The sequence below is a fragment of the Oncorhynchus gorbuscha genome, linkage group LG02 (genome assembly GCF_021184085.1).
Source record: "Oncorhynchus gorbuscha isolate QuinsamMale2020 ecotype Even-year linkage group LG02, OgorEven_v1.0, whole genome shotgun sequence".
NCBI lineage: Eukaryota > Metazoa > Chordata > Actinopteri > Salmoniformes > Salmonidae > Oncorhynchus > Oncorhynchus gorbuscha.
Window position 1 is genome coordinate 108,363,235 of NC_060174.1, and position 23,036 is coordinate 108,386,270.

Consider the following 23,036-nt stretch of genomic DNA (forward strand, 5'->3'; position numbering starts at 1 on the left):
CCAGCTGAGGCATAGAAGCCTGACGAGCCAGCTGAGGCATAGAAGCCTGACGAGCCAGCTGAGGCATAGAAGCCTGACGAGCCAGCTGAGGCATAGAAGCCTGACGAGCCAGCTGAGGCATCCCCGACAGCGACACCCGAACTCAACGTCACCAACAAAAAAAGAAAAAAAGGAAGAAAAGGACAAAACTCCCTGATGCTTCCATTTGCAGTGTCTGCATTCTGTAACGGTTCCGTAACCACAGACACTGGGAGACGGGATGCAAGTACAGCCCTGGCAACACCTTCTCCACCAGCCCTGGCAACATCTTCCCCCCCTTCTCCCTGGCAACATCTTCTCCACTAGCCCTGGTAACATCTTCTCCACCAGCCCTGGTAACATCACCCCCCCCCCTATATATGCCATTTAGCAGACGCTTTTATCCAAAGCGACTTACAGTCATGTGTGCATACATTCTACGTATGGGTGGTCCCGGGGATCGAACCTACTACCCTGGCGTTACAAGCACCATGCTCTACCAACTGAGCTACAGAAGGACCACCACCCCCTCCCTGGCAACATCTTCCCCCCTTCTCCCTGGCAACATCTTCTCCACTAGCCCTGGCAACATCTTCCCCCCTTCTCCCTGGCAACATCTTCTCCACTAGCCCTGGTAACATCTCTCCCCCATCCCTGGCAACATCTTCCCCCCTTCTCCCTGGCAACATCTTCTCCACTAGCCCTGGTAACATCTTCTCCACCAGCCCTGGTAACATCTCCCCCCCCCTCCCTGGCAACATCTCCCCCCTCCCTGGCAACATCTTCTCCACTAGCCCTGGTAACATCTTCTCCACTAGCCCTGGTAACATCTTCTCCACCAGCCCTGGCAACATCATCTCCACCAGCCCTGGCAACATCTTCCCCCCCCCTCCCTGGCAACATCTTCTCCACTAGCCCTGGTAACATCTTCTCCACCAGCCCTGGCAACATCATCTCCACCAGCCCTGGCAACATCTTCCCCCCCCCTCCCTGGCAACATCTTCTCCACTAGCCCTGGTAACATCTTCTCCACTAGCCCTGGCAACATCTCCTCCACTAGCCCTGGCAACATCTCCTCCACTAGCCCTGGCAACATCTTCTCCACTAGCCCTGGCAACATCTTCTCCACTAGCCCTGGCAACATCTTCTCCATTAGCCCTGGTAACATCTTCTCCACTAGCCCTGGCAACATCTTCTCCACTAGCCCTGGCAACATCTTCTCCACTAGCCCTGGCAACATCTTCTCCACTAGCCCTGGCAACATCTTCTCCACTAGCCCTGGTAACATCTTCTCCACTAGCCCTGGCAACATCTTCTCCAGTATCCCTGGCAACATCTTCTCCACCAGCCCTGGCAACACCTTCTCCACTAGCCCTGGTAACATCTTCTTCACTAGCCCTGGCAACATCTTCTCCACTAGCACTGGTAACATCTTCTCCACTAGCCCTGGCAACATCTTCTCCATTAGCCCTGGCAACATCTTCTCCACTATCCCTGGCAACATCTTCTCCACTAGCCCTGGCAACATCTTCTCCACTAGCCCTGGCAACATCTTCTCCACTAGCCCTGGCAACATCTTCTCCACTAGCCCTGGTAACATCTTCTCCACTAGCCCTGGCAACATCTTCTCCACTAGCACTGGTAACATCTTCTCCACTAGCCCTGGCAACATCTTCTCCACTAGCCCTGGCAACATCTTCTCCACTAGCCCTGGTAACATCTTCTCCACTAGCCCTGGCAACATCTTCTCCACTAGCCCTGGCAACATCTTCTCCACTAGCCCTGGCAACATCTTCTCCACTAGCCCTGGCAACATCTTCTCCACTAGCCCTGGTAACATCTTCTCCACTAGCCCTGGCAACATCTTCTCCAGTATCCCTGGCAACATCTTCTCCACCAGCCCTGGCAACACCTTCTCCACTAGCCCTGGTAACATCTTCTCCACTAGCCCTGGTAACATCTTCTCCACCAGCCCTGGTAACATCTCCCCCCCCCCTCCCTGGCAACATCTCCCCCCCCCCTCCCTGGCAACATCTTCTCCACTAGCCCTGGTAACATCTTCTCCACTAGCCCTGGTAACATCTTCTCCACCAGCCCTGGCAACATCATCTCCACCAGCCCTGGCAACATCTTCCCCCCCCCTCCCTGGCAACATCTTCTCTACTAGCCCTGGTAACATCTTCTCCACCAGCCCTGGTAACATCTTCTCCACTAGCTCTGGTAACATCTTCTCCACCAGCCCTGGCAACATCTTCTCCACTAGCCCTGGTAACATCTTCTCCACTAGCCCTGGCAACATCTCCTCCACTAGCCCTGGCAACATCTTCTCCACTAGCCCTGGCAACATCTTCTCCACTAGCCCTGGCAACATCTTCTCCACTAGCCCTGGTAACATCTTCTCCACTAGCCCTGGCAACATCTTCTCCAGTATCCCTGGCAACATCTTCTCCACCAGCCCTGGCAACACCTTCTCCACTAGCCCTGGTAACATCTTCTCCACTAGCCCTGGCAACATCTTCTCCATTAGCCCTGGCAACATCTTCTCCACTATCCCTGGCAACATCTTCTCCACTAGCCCTGGCAACATCTTCTCCACTAGCCCTGGCAACATCTTCTCCACTAGCCCTGGCAACATCTTCTCCACTAGCCCTGGTAACATCTTCTCCACTAGCCCTGGCAACATCTTCTCCACTAGCACTGGTAACATCTTCTCCACTAGCCCTGGCAACATCTTCTCCACTAGCCCTGGCAACATCTTCTCCACTAGCCCTGGTAACATCTTCTCCACTAGCCCTGGCAACATCTCTCCACTAGCCCTGGCAACATCTTCTCCACTAGCCCTGGCAACATCTTCTCCACTAGCCCTGGCAACATCTTCTCCACTAGCCCTGGTAACATCTTCTCCACTAGCCCTGGCAACATCTTCTCCAGTATCCCTGGCAACATCTTCTCCACCAGCCCTGGCAACACCTTCTCCACTAGCCCTGGCAACATCTTCTCCACTAGCCCTGGTAACATCTTCTCCACCAGCCCTGGTAACATCTTCCCTGGCAACATCTCCCCCCCCTCCCTGGCAACATCTTCTCCACTAGCCCTGGTAACATCTTCTCCACTAGCCCTGGTAACATCTTCTCCACCAGCCCTGGCAACATCATCTCCACCAGCCCTGGCAACATCTTCCCCCCCCCTCCCTGGCAACATCTTCTCACTAGCCCTGGTAACATCTTCTCCACCAGCCCTGGTAACATCTTCTCCACTAGCTCTGGTAACATCTTCTCCACCAGCCCTGGCAACATCTTCTCCACTAGCCCTGGTAACATCTTCTCCACTAGCCCTGGCAACATCTCCTCCACTAGCCCTGGCAACATCTTCTCCACTAGCCCTGGCAACATCTTCTCCACTAGCCCTGGCAACATCTTCTCCACTAGCCCTGGTAACATCTTCTCCACTAGCCCTGGCAACATCTTCTCCAGTATCCCTGGCAACATCTTCTCCACCAGCCCTGGCAACACCTTCTCCACTAGCCCTGGTAACATCTTCTTCACTAGCCCTGGCAACATCTTCTCCACTAGCACTGGTAACATCTTCTCCACTAGCCCTGGCAACATCTTCTCCATTAGCCCTGGCAACATCTTCTCCACTATCCCTGGCAACATCTTCTCCACTAGCCCTGGCAACATCTTCTCCACTAGCCCTGGCAACATCTTCTCCACTAGCCCTGGCAACATCTTCTCCAGTAGCCCTGGCAACATCTTCTCCACCAGCCCTGGCAACATCTTCTCCACTAGCCCTGGTAACATCTTCTCTACTAGCCCTGGCAACATCTTCTCCACTAGCCCTGGTAACATCTTCTCCACTAGCCCTGGTAACATCTTCTCCACTAGCCCTGGCAACATCTTCTCCACTAGCCCTGGCAACATCTTCTCCACTAGCCCTGGCAACATCTTCTCCACTAGCACTGGTAACATCTTCTCCACTAGCCCTGGCAACATCTTCTCCATTAGCCCTGGCAACATTTCTCCATTAGCCCTGACAACATCTTCTCCACTAGCCCTGGCAACATCTTCTCCACTAGCCCTGGTAACATCTTCTCTACTAGCCCTGGCAACATCTTCTCCACTAGCCCTGGTAACATCTTCTCCACTAGCCCTGGTAACATCTTCTCCACTAGCCCTGGCAACATCTTCTCCACTAGCCCTGGCAACATCTTCTCCACTAGCCCTGGCAACATCTTCTCCACTAGCACTGGTAACATCTTCTCCACTAGCCCTGGCAACATCTTCTCCATTAGCCCTGGCAACATTTCTCCATTAGCCCTGACAACATCTTCTCCACTAGCCCTGGTAACATCTTCTCCACTAGCCCTGGCAACATCTTCTCCACTAGCCCTGGCAACATCTTCTCCACTAGCCCTGGCAACATCTTCTCCACTAGCCCTGGCAACATCTTCTCCACTAGCCCTGGCAACATCTTCTCCACTAGCCCTGGCAACATCTTCTCCACTAGCCCTGGTAACATCTTCTCCACTAGCCCTGGCAACATCATCTCCACTAGCCCTGGCAACATCTTCTCCATTAGCCCTGGCAGCATATTCTCCATTAGCCCTGGCAGCATATTCTCCATTAGCCCTGGCAACATCTTCTCCACTAGCCCTGGTAACATCTTCTCCACCAGCTCTGGTAACATTTTCTTCACTAGCCCTGGCATCATCTTCTCCACTAGCCCTGGCATCATCTTCTCCAGTAGCCCTGGTAACATCTTCTCCACTAGCCCTGGCATCATCTTCTCCAGTAGCCCTGGTAACATCTTCTCCACTAGCCCTGGCAACATCTTCTCCAGTATCCCCGGCAACATCTTCTCCACCAGCCCTGGCAAAATCTTCTCCAGTAGCCCTGGTAACATCTTCTCCACTAGCCCTGGCAACATCTTCTCCACTAGCCCTGGCAACATCTTCTCCACTAGCCCTGGCAACATCTTCTCCACTAGCCCTGGAAACATCTTCTCCACTAGCCCTGGCAACATCTTCTCCACTAGCCCTGGCAACATCTTCTCCAGTAGCCCTGGCAACATCTTCTCCATTAGCCCTGGCAACATCTTCTCCATTAGCCCTGGCAGCATATTCTCCATTAGCCCTGGCAACATCTTCTCCACTAGCCCTGGTAACATCTTCTCCACCAGCCCTGGTAACATTTTCTTCACTAGCCCTGGTAACATCTTCTCCACTAGCCCTGGCATCATCTTCTCCAGTAGCCCTGGTAACATCTTCTCCACTAGCCCTGGTAACATCTTCTCCACTAGCCCTGGCAACATCTTCTCCAGTTGCTCTGGCAACATCTTCTCCAGTTGCCCTGACAACATCTTCTCCACTAGCCCTGGTAACATCTTCTCCACTAGCCCTGGTAACATCTTCTCCACTAGCCCTGGTAACATTTTCTCCACCAGCCCTGGTAACATTTTCTTCACTAGCCATGCAGAGCCTTCTCCTCTGCTGAGAAAATAACAGTCAGTTAGTTTCATTCTCACAGCCAGGGAAAACCATACAGGTCTGTCTTTTTGCTTGTCAGACAGAATCACTTGTTTACTTGTTTCTTACGTGTTGTCACAGGAACATATCCCATAATCCTTTGTTCCACATCTACCCGGGTCACTTTGACGACCTGACCCAGCTCCAGTCCCTGTGAGTAAAACACATACCGTATAGCCTAGCATATCAGTACAGTACACTACCAGTACCTACCAGTACATGACCTACCAGTACAGTACAATACCATCACCTACCAGAACATCACCTACCAGTACAGTACACTACCAGTACCTACCAGTACAGTACACTATCATTACCTACCAGGACACTATCATTACCTACCAGTACAGTACACTACCATTAACTACCAGTACATTACCTACCAGCATAGTACACTACAATTACCTACCAGTACAGTACAGTACACTACCATTACCTGCCAGCATAGTACACCACCATTACCTACCAGGACAGTACAGTACAGTACCATTACCTACCAGTACATTACCTACCATTACCTACCAGTACATTCCTACTATTACCGTACACTACCATTACCTACCAGTACCGTACACTAGCAGTACCTACCATTACCTACCAGGACACTACCATTACCTACCAGTACATTACCTACCAGTACAGTACACTATCAGCACCTACCAGTACATTACCTACCAGTACAGTACACTACCATTACCTACCAGTACATTACCTACCAGTAAAGTACACTATCGGCACATACCAGTACCGTACACTAGCAGTACCTACCATTACCTACCAGTACAGTACACTACCATTACCTACCAGTACAGTACCTACCATTACCTACCAGTACCGTACATTAGCAGTACCTACCATTACCTACCAGGCCATTACCTACCAGTACATTACCTACCAGTACCGTACACTACCATTACCTACCAGTACAGTACACTAACAGAACATACCAGTACAGTACACTACCACTACCTACCAGTACAGTACACTAACAGAACATACCAGTACATTAACGACCATTACCTACCAGTACATTCCTACTATTACCGTACACTACCATTTCCTACCAGTACAGTACACTACCAGTACCGTACACTACCATTACCTACCAGTACATTCTTAATATTACCGTACACTACCATTTCCTACCATACATTGCATACCAGTACCGTACACTACCATTACTTACCAGTACATTACCTACCAGTACAGTACACTACCAGTACCTACCAGCATAGTACACTACCATCACCTACCAGTACATTACCTACCATTACCTACCAGTACCGTACACTACCATTACCTACCAGTACAGTACACTACCATTACCTACCAGTACCGTACACTACCATTACTGTACACTACCAGAACATACCAGTACAGTACACTACCAGTACATTACCTACCAGTACAGTACACAACCATTACCTACCAGTACCGTACACTACCATTACCTAACATTACCTGCCAGTACATTACCTACTAGTACAGTACACTACCATTAGCGTACACTAGCAGTACACTACCATTACCTACCAGTACAGTACACTACAATTACCTACCAGGCCATTACCTACCAGTACATTACCTACCAGTACAGTACACTACCAGGACACTACCATTACCTACCAGTACAGTACACTACCATTACCTACCAGTACAGTACACTACAATTACCTACCAGTACAGTACACTACCATTACCTACCAGTACAGTACACTACCATTACCTACCAGTACAGTACACTACCAGGACACTACCATTACCTACCAGTACAGTACACTACCATTACCTACCAGTACAGTACACTACCATTACCTACCAGTACCGTACACTACCAGGACACTACCATTACCTACCAGTACAGTACACTACCATTACCTACCAGTACAGTACACTACCAGAACATACCAGTACAGTACACTACCAGTACAGTACACTACCAGTACAGTACACTACCAGTACATTACACTACCATTACCTACCAGTACATTAACGACCATTACCTACCAGTACATTCCTACTATTACCGTACACTACCATTACCTACCAGTACCGTACACTACCATTACCTACCAGTACAGTACACTACCAGAACATACCAGTATAGTACACTACCATTACCTACCAGTACAGTACACTACCATTACCTACCAGTACAGTACAGTACACTACCATTACCTACCAGGTCATTACCTACCAATACCGTACACTACCAGAACATACCAGTACAGTACACTACCATTACCTACCAGTACAGTACACTACCATTACCTACCAGTACAGTACACTACCATTACCTACCAGTACCGTACACTACCATTACCTACCAGTACCGTACACTACCATTACCTACCAGTACCGTACACTACCATTACCTACCAGTACAGTACACTACCATTACCTACCAGTACAGTACACTACCAGGACACTACCATTACCTACCAGTACAGTACACTACCATTACCTACCAGTACAGTACACTACCATTACCTACCAGTACCGTACACTACCAGGACACTACCATTACCTACCAGTACAGTACACTACCATTACCTACCAGTACAGTACACTACCAGAACATACCAGTACAGTACACTACCAGTACAGTACACTACCAGTACATTACACTACCATTACCTACCAGTACATTAACGACCATTACCTACCAGTACATTCCTACTATTACCGTACACTACCATTACCTACCAGTACCGTGCACTACCATTACCTACCAGTACAGTACACTACCAGAACATACCAGTATAGTACACTACCATTACCTACCAGTACATTACACTACCATTACCTACCAGTACAGTACAGTACACTACCATTACCTACCAGTACAGTACACTACCATTACCTACCAGTACCATACACTACCATTACCTACCAGTACCGTACACTACCATTACCTACCAGTACCGTACACTACCATTACCTACCAGTACAGTACAGTACACTACCATTACCTACCAGTACAGTACACTACCATTACCTACCAGTACCATACACTACCATTACCTACCAGTACCGTACACTACCATTACCTACCAGTACCGTACACTACCATTACCTACCAGTACCGTACACTAACAGAACATACCAGTACAGTACAGTACACTACCATTACCTACCAGGCCATTACCTACCAGTACATTACACTACCATTACCTACCAGTACATTAACGACCATTACCTACCAGTACATTCCTACTATTACCGTACACTACCATTACCTACCAGTACCGTGCACTACCATTACCTACCAGTACAGTACACTACCAGAACATACCAGTATAGTACACTACCATTACCTACCAGTACATTACACTACCATTACCTACCAGTACAGTACAGTACACTACCATTACCTACCAGTACAGTACACTACCATTACCTACCAGTACCATACACTACCATTACCTACCAGTACCGTACACTACCATTACCTACCAGTACCGTACACTACCATTACCTACCAGTACCGTACACTAACAGAACATACCAGTACAGTACAGTACACTACCATTACCTACCAGGCCATTACCTACCAGTACAGTACACTACCATTACCTACCAGTACAGTACAGTACACTACAATTACCTACCAGGCCATTACCTACCAGTACATTACCTACCAGTACCATACACTACCAGAACATACCAGTACATTACCTACCAGTACATTAACGACCATTACCTACCAGTACATTCCTACTATTACCGTACACAACCATTCCCTACCAGTACCGTACACTACCATTACCTACCAGGCCATTACCTACCAGTACCGTACACTACCATTACCTACCACTACAGCACGCTACATGTACCATGTAGTGGGGCGGCAGGATAGCCTAGTGGTAAGAGCATTGGACTAGTAAATCAACTCAACTTAATAACCGGTGTTGTCTTTTCTGTAGGGGTCTGGAGGGTATTGAGATTCCAAACATCCAGACCAAGATGTTTCTACCCATGGGAAACCTCTCACACATGTATGTACACATTCACATTCTATACCATATGTTCATCACATTCTATACTATATGTCCTGTATATCACATTCTATACTACATGTCCTGTATATCACATTCTATACTATATGTCCTGTATATCACATTCTATACTATATGTCCTGTATATCACATTCTATACTATATGTCCTGTATATCACATTCTATACTATATGTTCATCACATTCTATACTATATGTCCTGTATATCACATTCTATACTATATGTCCTGTATATCACATTCTATACTATATGTCCTGTATATCACATTCTATACTATATGTCCTGTACATCACATTCTATACTATATGTCCTCTATATCACATTCTATACTATATGTCCTGTATATCACATTCTATACTATATGTTCATCACATTCTATACTATATGTCCTGTATATCACATTCTATACTATATGTTCATCACATTCTATACTATATGTTCATCACATTCTATACTATATGTCCTGTATATCACATTCTATACTATATGTCCTGTATATCACATTCTATACTATATGTCCTGTATATCACATTCTATACTATATGTCCTGTATATCACATTCTATACTATATGTTCATCACATTCTATACTATATGTTCATCACATTCTATACTATATGTCCTGTACATCACATTCTATACTATATGTCCTGTATATCACATTCTATACTATATGTCCTGTATATCACATTCTATACTATATGTCCTGTATATCACATTCTATACTATATGTCCTGTACATCACATTCTATACTATATGTCCTGTACATCACATTCTATACTATATGTCCTGTACATCACATTCTATACTATATGTCCTGTATATCACATTCTATACTATATGTCCTGTATATCACATTCTATACTATATGTCCTGTACATCACATTCTATACTATATGTCCTGTACATCACATTCTATACTATATGTCCTGTACATCACATTCTATACTATATGTTCATCACATTCTATACTATATGTCCTGTATATCACATTCTATACTATATGTCCTGTATATCACATTCTATACTATATGTCCTGTATATCACATTCTATACTATATGTCCTGTACATCACATTCTATACTATATGTCCTGTACATCACATTCTATACTATATGTCCTGTACATCACATTCTATACTATATGTTCATCACATTCTATACTATATGTCCTGTACATCACATTCTATACTATATGTTCATCACATTCTATACTATATGTCCTGTACATCACATTCTATACTATATGTTCATCACATTCTATACTATATGTCCTGTACATCACATTCTATACTATATGTTCATCACATTCTATACTATATGTCCTGTATATCACATTCTATACTATATGTCCTGTACATCACATTCTATACTATATGTCCTGTATATCACATTCTATACCATATGTTCATCACATTCTATACTATATGTCCTGTATATCACATTCTATACTATATGTCCTGTATATCACATTCTATACTATATGTCCTGTACATCACATTCTATACTATATGTCCTGTATATCACATTCTATACTATATGTTCATCACATTCTATACTATATGTCCTGTATATCACATTCTATACTATATGTCCTGTACATCACATTCTATACTATATGTCCTGTACATCACATTCTATACTATATGTCCTGTATATCACATTCTATACTATATGTCCTGTATATCACATTCTATACTATATGTCCTGTATATCACATTCTATACCATATGTTCATCACATTCTATACTATATGTCCTGTATATCACATTCTATACTATATGTCCTGTATATCACATTCTATACTATATGTCCTGTATATCACATTCTATACTATATGTCCTGTATATCACATTCTATACTATATGTCCTGTTCATCACATTCTATACTATATGTCCTGTATATCACATTCTATACTATATGTCCTGTATATATTATACTATATGTCCTGTATATTCTATACTATATGTCCTGTATATCACATTCTATACTATATGTCCTGTTCATCACATTCTATACTATATGTCCTGTATATCACATTCTATACTATATGTCCTGTATATCACATTCTATACCATATGTTCATCACATTCTATACTATATGTCCTGTATATCACATTCTATACTATATGTCCTGTATATCACATTCTATACCATATGTTCATCACATTCTATACTATATGTCCTGTTCATCACATTCTATACTATATGTCCTGTATATCACATTCTATACTATATGTCCTGTATATCACATTCTATACTATATGTTCATCACATTCTATACTATATGTCCTGTATATCACATTCTATACTATATGTCCTGTACATCACATTCTATACTATATGTCCTGTACATCACATTCTATACTATATGTCCTGTATATCACATTCTATACTATATGTCCTGTATATCACATTCTATACTATATGTCCTGTACATCACATTCTATACTATATGTTCATCACATTCTATACTATATGTCCTGTATATCACATTCTATACTATATGTCCTGTACATCACATTCTATACTATATGTCCTGTACATCACATTCTATACTATATGTTCATCACATTCTATACTATATGTCCTGTATATCACATTCTATACTATATGTCCTGTATATCACATTCTATACCATATGTTCATCACATTCTATACTATATGTCCTGTACATCACATTCTATACTATATGTCCTGTATATCACATTCTATACTATATGTCCTGTATATCACATTCTATACTATATGTCCTGTACATCACATTCTATACTATATGTCCTGTACATCACATTCTATACTATATGTTCATCACATTCTATACTATATGTCCTGTATATCACATTCTATACTATATGTCCTGTATATCACATTCTATACTATATGTCCTGTATATCACATTCTATACTATATGTCCTGTATATCACATTCTATACTATATGTCTGTGCATCACATTCTATACTATATGTCCTGTACATCACATTCTATACTATATGTCCTGTATATCACATTCTATACCATATGTTCATCACATTCTATACTATATGTCCTGTACATCACATTCTATACTATATGTCCTGTATATCACATTCTATACCATATGTTCATCACATTCTATACTATATGTCCTGTATATCACATTCTGTTCATCACATTCTATACTATATGTCCTGTATATCACATTCTATACTATATGTCCTGTATATCACATTCTATACTATATGTCCTGTATATCACATTCTATACTATATGTCCTGTACATCACATTCTATACTATATGTTCATCACATTCTATACTATATGTCCTGTATATCACATTCTATACTATATGTCCTGTATATCACATTCTATACTATATGTCCTGTATATCACATTCTATACTATATGTCCTGTATATCACATTCTATACTATATGTCCTGTACATCACATTCTATACTATATGTCCTGTATATCACATTCTATACTATATGTCCTGTACATCACATTCTATACTATATGTCCTGTACATCACATTCTATACTATATGTCCTGTATATCACATTCTATACTATATGTCCTGTATATGTTCTATACACATTCTATACATTCTATACTATATGTCCTGTATATCACATTCTATACTATATGTCCTGTACATCACATTCTATACTATATGTCCTGTACATCACATTCTATACTATATGTTCATCCATTCTATACTATATCACATTCACATTCTATACTATATGTCCTGTATATCACATTCTATACTATATGTCCTGTATATCACATTCTATACTATATGTCCTGTACATCACATTCTATACTATATGTCCTGTATCACATTCTATACTATATGTCCTGTACATCACATTCTATACTATATGTTCATCACATTCTATACTATATGTCCTGTCATCACATTCTATACTATATGTTCATCACATTCTATACTATATGTCCTGTACATCACATTCTATACTATATGTCCTGTATATCACATTCTATACATCACATTCTATATGTCCTGTATATCACATTCTATACTATATGTCCTGTACATCACATTCTATACTATATGTCCTGTATATCACATTCTATACCATATGTTCATCACATTCTATACTATATGTCCTGTATATCACATTCTATACTATATGTCCTGTATATCACATTCTATACTATATGTCCTGTTCATCACATTCTATACTATATGTCCTGTATATCACATTCTATACTATACATTCTATACTATATGTCCTGTATATCACATTCTATACTATATGTCCTGTACATCACATTCTATACTATATGTCCTGTACATCACATTCTATACTATATGTCCTGTATATCACATTCTATACTATATGTCCTGTATATCACATTCTATACTATATGTCCTGTATATCACATTCTATACTATATGTTCATCACATTCTATACTATATGTCCTGTATATCACATTCTATACATTCACATTCTATACTATATGTCCTGTACATCACATTCTATACTATATGTCCTGTATATCACATTCTATACTATATGTCCTGTTCATCACATTCTATACTATATGTCCTGTATATCACATTCTATACTATATGTCCTGTATATCACATTCTATACTATATGTCCTGTATATCACATTCTATACTATATGTCCTGTATATCACATTCTATACTATATGTCCTGTTCATACATCACTATATTCTATATTCTATACTATATGTCCTGTATATCACATTCTATACTATATGTCCTGTATATCACATTCTATACTATATGTCCTGTATATCACATTCTATACCATATGTTCATCACATTCTATACTATATGTCCTGTTCATCACATTCTATACTATATGTCCTGTATATCACATCTATACTATATGTCCTGTATATATTCTATACTATATGTTCATCACATTCTATACTATATGTCCTGTATATCACATTCTATACTATATGTCCTGTACATCACATTCTATACTATATGTCCTGTACATCACATTCTATACTATATGTCCTGTATATCACATTCTATACTATATGTCCTGTATATCACATTCTATACTATATGTCCTGTACATCACATTCTATACTATATGTTCATCACATTCTATACTATATGTCCTGTATATCACATTCTATACTATATGTCCTGTACATCACATTCTATACTATATGTCCTGTACATCACATTCTATACTATATGTTCATCACATTCTATACTATATGTCCTGTATATCACATTCTATACTATATGTCCATATGTTCATCACATTCTATACTATATGTCCTGTACATCACATTCTATACTATATGTCCTGTATATCACATTCATACTATATGTCCTGTATATCACATTCTATACTATATGTCCTGTACATCACATTCTATACTATATGTCCTGTACATCACATTCTATACTATATGTTCATCACATTCTATACTATATGTCCTGTACATTCTATACTATATGTCCTGTATATCATTCTATACTATATGTCCTGTATATCACATTCTATACTATATGTCCTGTATATCACATTCTATACTATATGTCCTGTATATCACATTCTATACTATATGTCCTGTACATCACATTCTATACTATATGTCCTGTATATCACATTCTATACCATATGTTCATCACATTCTATACTATATGTCCTGTACATCACATTCTATACTATATGTCCTGTATATCACATTCTATACCATATGTTCATCACATTCTATACTATATGTCCTGTATATCACATTCTATAGTATATGTTCATCACATTCTATACTATATGTCCTGTATATCACATTCTATACTATATGTCCTGTATATCACATTCTATACTATATGTCCTGTATATCACATTCTATACTATATGTCCTGTACATCACATTCTATACTATATGTTCATCACATTCTATACTATATGTCCTGTATATCACATTCTATACTATATGTCCTGTATATCACATTCTATACTATATGTCCTGTATATCACATTCTATACTATATGTCCTGTATATCACATTCTATACTATATGTCCTGTATATCACATTCTATACTATATGTCCTGTACATCACATTCTATACTATATGTTCATCACATTCTATACTATATGTTCATCACATTCTATACTATATGTCCTGTTCATCACATTCTATACTATATGTCCTGTATATCACATTCTATACATATGTCCTGTCATCACATTCTATACTATATGTTCATCACATTCTATACTATATGTCCATCACATTCTATACTATATGTCCTGTATATCACATTCTATACCATATGTTCATCACATTCTATACTATATGTCCTGTACATCACATTCTATACTATATGTCCTGTACATCACATTCTATACTATATGTTATCACATTCTATACTATATGTTCATCACATTCTATACTATATGTCCTGTATATCACATTCTATACTATATGTCCTGTCATCACATTCTATACTATATGTCCTGTACATCACATTCTATACTATATGTCCTGTATATCACATTCTATACTATATGTCCTGTACATCACATTCTATACTATATGTTCATCACATTCTATACTATATGTCCTGTATATCACATTCTATACTATATGTCCTGTACATCACATTCTATACTATATGTCCTGTACATCACATTCTATACTATATGTCATCACATTCTATACTATATGTCCTGTATATCACATTCTATACTATATGTCCTGTATATCACATTCTATACTATATGTCCTGTACATCACATTCTATACTATATGTCCTGTATATCACATTCTATACTATATGTCCTGTATATCACATTCTATACTATATGTCCTGTATATCACATTCTATACTATATGTCCTGTATATCACATTCTATACCATATGTTCATCACATTCTATACTATATGTCCTGTACATCACATTCTATACTATATGTCCTATACCATATGTTCATCACATTCTATACTATATGTCCTGTATATCACATTCTATAGTATATGTTCATCACATTCTATACTATATGTCCTGTACATCACATTCTATACTATATGTCCTGTATATCACATTCTATACTATATGTTCATCACATTCTATACTATATGTCCTGTATATCACATTCTATACTATATGTCCTGTATATCACATTCTATACTATATGTCCTGTACATCACATTCTATACTATATGTCCTGTATATCACATTCTATACTATATGTCCTGTATATCACATTCTATACTATATGTTCATCACATTCTATACTATATGTCCTGTACATCACATTCTATACTATATGTCCTGTATATCACATTCTATACTATATGTTCATCACATTCTATACTATATGTCCTGTATATCACATTCTATACTATATGTCCTGTATATCACATTCTATACTATATGTTCATCACATTCTATACTATATGTCCTGTATATCACATTCTATACTATATGTCCTGTACATCACATTCTATACTATATGTTCATCACATTCTATACTATATGTCCTGTATATCACATTCTATAGTATATGTCCTGTATATCACATTCTATACTATATGTACTGTACATCACATTCTATACTATATGTCCTGTACATCACATTCTATACTATATGTCCTGTACATCACATTCTATACTATATGTTCATCACATTCTATACTATATGTTCATCACATTCTATACTATATGTCCTGTATATCACATTCTATACTATATGTCCTGTACATCACATTCTATACTATATGTCCTGTATATCACATTCTATACTATATGTCCTGTATATCACATTCTATACTATATGTCCTGTCATCACATTCTATACTATATGTCCTGTACATCACATTCTATACTATATGTCCTGTATATCACATTCTATCATATGTTCATCACATTCTATACATATGTTCATCACATTCTATACTATATGTCCTGTATATCACATTCTATACTATATGTCCTGTATATCACATTCTATACTATATGTCCTGTACATCACATTCTATACTATATGTCCTGTACATCACATTCTATACTATATGTTCATCACATTCTATACTATATGTCCTGTATATCACATTCTATACTATATGTCCTGTATGTTCATCACATTCTATACTATATGTCCTGTACATCACATTCTATACTATATGTCCTGTACATCACATTCTATACTATATGTCCTGTATATCACATTCTATACTATATCATCACATTCTATACTATATGTCCTGTACATCACATTCTATACTATATGTTCATCACATTCTATACTATATGTCCTGTATATCACATTCTATACTATATGTCCTGTATATCACATTCTATACTATATGTCCTGTACATCACATTCTATACTATATGTTCATCACATTCTATACTATATGTCCTGTATATCACATTCTATACTATATGTCCTATATCATCACATTCTATACTATATGTCCTGTATATCACATTCTATACTATATGTCCTGTATATCACATTCTATACTATATGTCCTGTACATCACATTCTATACTATATGTCCTGTATATCACATTCTATACTATATGTTCATCACATTCTATACTATATGTCCTGTATATCACATTCTATACTATATGTCCTGTATATCACATTCTATACCATATGTTCATCACATTCTATACTATATGTCCTGTACATCACATTCTATACTATATGTCCTGTATATCACATTCTATACCATATGTTCATCACATTCTATACTATATGTCCTGTATATCACATTCTATACTATATGTTCATCATTCTATACATGTCCTGTACATCACATTCTATACTATATGTCCTGTATATCACATTCTATACTATATGTTCATCACATTCTATACTATATGTCCTGTATATCACATTCTATACTATATGTCCTGTATATCACATTCTATACTATATGTCCTGTACATCACATTCTATACTATATGTCCTGTATATCACATTCTATACTATATGTCCTGTATATCACATTCTATACTATATGTTCATCACATTCTATACTATATGTCCTGTACATCACATTCTATAGTATATGTCCTGTATATCACATTCTATACTATATGTTCATCACATTCTATACTATATGTCCTGTATATCACATTCTATACTATATGTCCTGTACATCACATTCTATACTATATGTTCATCACATTCTATACTATATGTCCTGTATATCACATTCTATACTATATGTCCTGTACATCACATTCTATACTATATGTTCATCACATTCTATACTATATGTCCTGTTCATCACATTCTATACTATATGTCCTGTATATCACATTCTATACTATATGTACTGTACATCACATTCTATACTATATGTCCTGTACATCACATTCTATACTATATGTCCTGTACATCACATTCTATACTATATGTTCATCACATTCTATACTATATGTCCTGTATGTCACATTCTATACTATATGTTCATCACATTCTATACTATATGTCCTGTATATCACATTCTATACTATATGTCCTGTACATCACATTCTATACTATATGTCCTGTATATCACATTCTATACTATATGTCCTGTATATCACATTCTATACTATATGTCCTGTACATCACATTCTATACTATATGTCCTGTATATCACATTCTATACCATATGTTCATCACATTCTATACTATATGTTCATCACATTCTATACTATATGTCCTGTATATCACATTCTATACTATATGTTCATCACATTCTATACTATATGTCCTGTATATCACATTCTATACCATATGTTCATCACATTCTATACTATATGTTCATCACATTCTATACTATATGTCCTGTATATCACATTCTATACTATATGTTCATCACATTCTATACTATATGTTCATCACATTCTATACTATATGTCCTGTATATCACATTCTATACTATATGTCCTGTACATCACATTCTATACTATATGTCCTGTACATCACATTCTATACTATATGTTCATCACATTCTATACTATATGTCCTGTATATCACATTCTATACTATATGTCCTGTATATCACATTCTATACTATATGTTCATCACATTCTATACTATATGTCCTGTATATCACATTCTATACTATATGTCCTGTATATCACATTCTATACTATATGTCCTGTATATCACATTCTATACTATATGTTCATCACATTCTATACTATATGTCCTGTATATCACATTCTATACTATATGTTCATCACATTCTATACTATATGTCCTGTATATCACATTCTATACTATATGTCCTGTATATCACATTCTATACTATATGTCCTGTACATCACATTCTATACTATATGTCCTGTACATCACATTCTATACTATATGTCCTGTACATCACATTCGATACTATATGTCCTGTACATCACATTCTATACTATATGTCCTGTACATCACATTCTATACTATATGTCCTGTACATCACATTCTATACTATATGTCCTGTACATCACATTCTATACTATATGTACATCACATTCGATACTACATGTTCATCACATTCTATACTATATGTCCTGTATATCACATTTTGCAGTTTCCATTATCCAAACTACAGCTCAGTTACTCATGAAACATCTGACAACACACAGAGGAAAGAAAAGGAAAGAGAGAGTGAGTGAGAGAAGCAATAATCTCTCCTCTCCTCACCTCGTCTCGTCTCCTCTCCTCTCCTCTGCTCTCCTCCTATCCCCACCCCTTCCTCTCTTATCCCCTTTCCTTCCTCTCCTCTTATCCCCCACCCCACCTTCTCTTCTCCTCCTATCCCCACCCCTTCCTCTCCTCTCCTCCTATCCCCACCCCTTCCTCTCCTCTCCTCCTATCCCCACCCCTTCCTCTCTCTCCTCCTATCCCCACCCCTTCCTCTCTCTCCTCCTATCCCCACCCCTTCCTCTCCTCTCCTCCTATCCCCACCCCTTCCTCTCCTCTCCTCCTATCCCCCCCCCCCTTCCTCTCCTCTCCTCCTATCCCCCACCCCTTCCTCTCCTCTCCTCTCCTCCTATCCCCATCCCTTCCTCTCCTCTCCTCCTATCCCCATCCCTTCCTCTCCTCTCCTCTTATCCCCACCCTTCCTTCCTCTCCTCCTATCCCCACCCCTTCCTCTCCTCTCCTCCTATCCCCCACCCCTTCTTCTCCTCTCCTCTTATCCCCCAACCCTTCCTCTCCTCTCCTCCTATCCCCACCCCTTCCTCTCCTCTCCTCCTATCCCCCAACCCTTCCTCTCCTCTCCTCCTATCCCCCACCCCTTCCTCTCCTCTCCTCCTATCCCCCACCCCTTCCTCTCCTCTCCTCCTATCCCCCAACCCTTCCTCTCCTCTCCTCCTATCCCCCAACCCTTCCTCTCCTCTCCTCCTATCCCCCAACCCTTCCTCTCCTCTCCTCCTATCCCCCACCCCTTCCTCTCCTCTCCGTAGCTACTTCAAGACCTTCCAATACTGTTCCTATGCGCCCCACGTGAGAACGTGTAAGCCCAACACGGACGGTATCTCTTCCTTCGAGGACCTGTTAGCCAACGTGGTGCTCAGGGTCTCTGTGTGGGTCATGGCCTTCATCACATGCTTCGGGAACCTCTTCGTCATCGGGATGAGATCCCTGATCAGAGCGGAGAACAACCTGCACGCCGCCTGCATCAAAGTCCTCTGCTGTGAGTTATATGTACTGTTTATAGATGCATACACACACACACACACACACACACGGACTCTCTCTCTTTCTATCTCTCTCTTTCTATCTCTCTCTCTCTCTGGACCTGCTGTCACAACAAACTGCTGTTACTCATCTGTCATTCATTACCCCTTCATCTCTCATACCACCTTCCTCTCCTCTCTTCTTCTCTTTGTTTTCTTGGGGACCGGTAGCAGCCTATTTTCCCCTCTCCTATTTTCTCTCTTAACTCTCTCTTCTATCACAACAATCTACTATCTGCTTTTGTTCTCGTTCTGGAACTCTCGACCAGGTCTCTACCAGTACATTCTCTACCAGGTCTCTATCAGTACATTCTCTACCAGGTCTCTATCAGTACATTCTCTACCAGGTCTCTACCAGTACACTCTCTACCAGGTCTCGACCAGGTCTCTATCAGTACATTCTCTACCAGGTCTCTATCAGTACATTCTCTACCAGGTCTCTACCAGTACATTCTCGACCAGGTCTCTACCAGGTCTCTACCAGTACATTCTCTACCAGGTCTCTACCAGTACACTCTCTACCAGGTCTCTACCAGTACAATCTCTACCAGGTCTCTACCAGTACATTCTACCAGGTCTCTACCAGTACATTCTCTACCAGGTCTCTACCAGTACATTCTCTACCAGGTCTCTACCAGTACATTCTACCAGGTCTCTACCAGTACATTCTCTACCAGGTCTCTACCAGTACACTCTCTACCAGGTCTCTACCAGTACATTCTCTACCAGGTCTCTACCAGGTCTCTACCAGTACATTCTCTACCAGGTCTCTACCAGGTCTCTACCAGTACATTCTCTACCAGGTCTCTACCAGTACATTCTCTACCAGGTCTCTACCAGGTCTCTACCAGTACATTCTCTACCAGGTCTCTACCAGGTCTCTACCAGGTCTCTACCAGTACATTCTCTACCAGGTCTCTACCAGTACATTCTCTACCAGGTCTCTACCAGTACACTCTCTACCAGGTCTCTACCAGTACATTCTCTACCAGGTCTCTACCAGTACATTATCTACCAGGTCTCTACCAGTACATTCTCTACCAGGTCTCTACCAGTACATTCTCTACCAGGTCTCTACCAGTACATTCTCTACCAGTACATTCTCTACCAGGTCTCTACCAGGTCTCTACCAGTACATTCTCTACCTAGTCTCTACCAGTACACTCTCTACCAGGTCTCAACCAGTACATTCTCTACCAGGTCTCTACCAGTACATTCTCTACCAGGTCTCTACCAGGTCTCTATCAGTACACTCTCTACCAGGTGTGACAGGGCTCTCTCTTTCTTGTCATGTGACAGGGCTCTCTCTTTCTTCTGATGTGGCAGGGCTCTCTCTTTCTTGTGATGTGACAGGGCTCTCTCTATCTTGTGATGTGACAGGGCTCTCTCTTTCTTGTCATGTGACAGGGCTCTCTCTTTCTTCTGATGTGGCAGGGCTCTCTCTTTCTTGTGATGTGACAGGGCTCTCTCTTTCTTGTGATGTGGCAGGGCTCTCTCTTTCTTGTGATGTGACAGGGCTCTCTCTATCTTGTGATGTGACAGGGCTCTCTCTTTCGATGTGACAGGGCTCTCTCTTTCTTGTCATGTGACAGGGCTCTCTCTTTCTTGTCATGTGACAGGGCTCTCTCTTTCTTCTGATGTGGCAGGGCTCTCTCTTTCTTGTGATGTGACAGGGCTCTCTATTTCTTGTCATGTGACAGGGCTCTCTCTATCTTGTGATGTGACAGGGCTCTCTCTTTCGATGTGACAGGGCTCTCTCTTTCTTGTCATGTGACAGGGCTCTCT

The 23,036-nt window shown here is 40.3% G+C and overlaps 1 protein-coding gene across 1 annotated transcript in view; it reads left to right on the forward strand.

Moving 5' to 3' along the window:
- Positions 1-23,036, forward strand: part of LOC123995215 (relaxin receptor 2-like) — a 188,982-nt gene that overhangs the window by 139,046 nt on the left and 26,900 nt on the right. Inside the window, exons 13-15 of the mRNA XM_046298650.1 lie at positions 5,624-5,695; positions 9,469-9,540; positions 20,979-21,208. Of these exons, the coding sequence (XP_046154606.1) occupies positions 5,624-5,695; positions 9,469-9,540; positions 20,979-21,208 (374 nt within the window). The remainder of the gene's footprint in view (positions 1-5,623; positions 5,696-9,468; positions 9,541-20,978; positions 21,209-23,036) is intronic.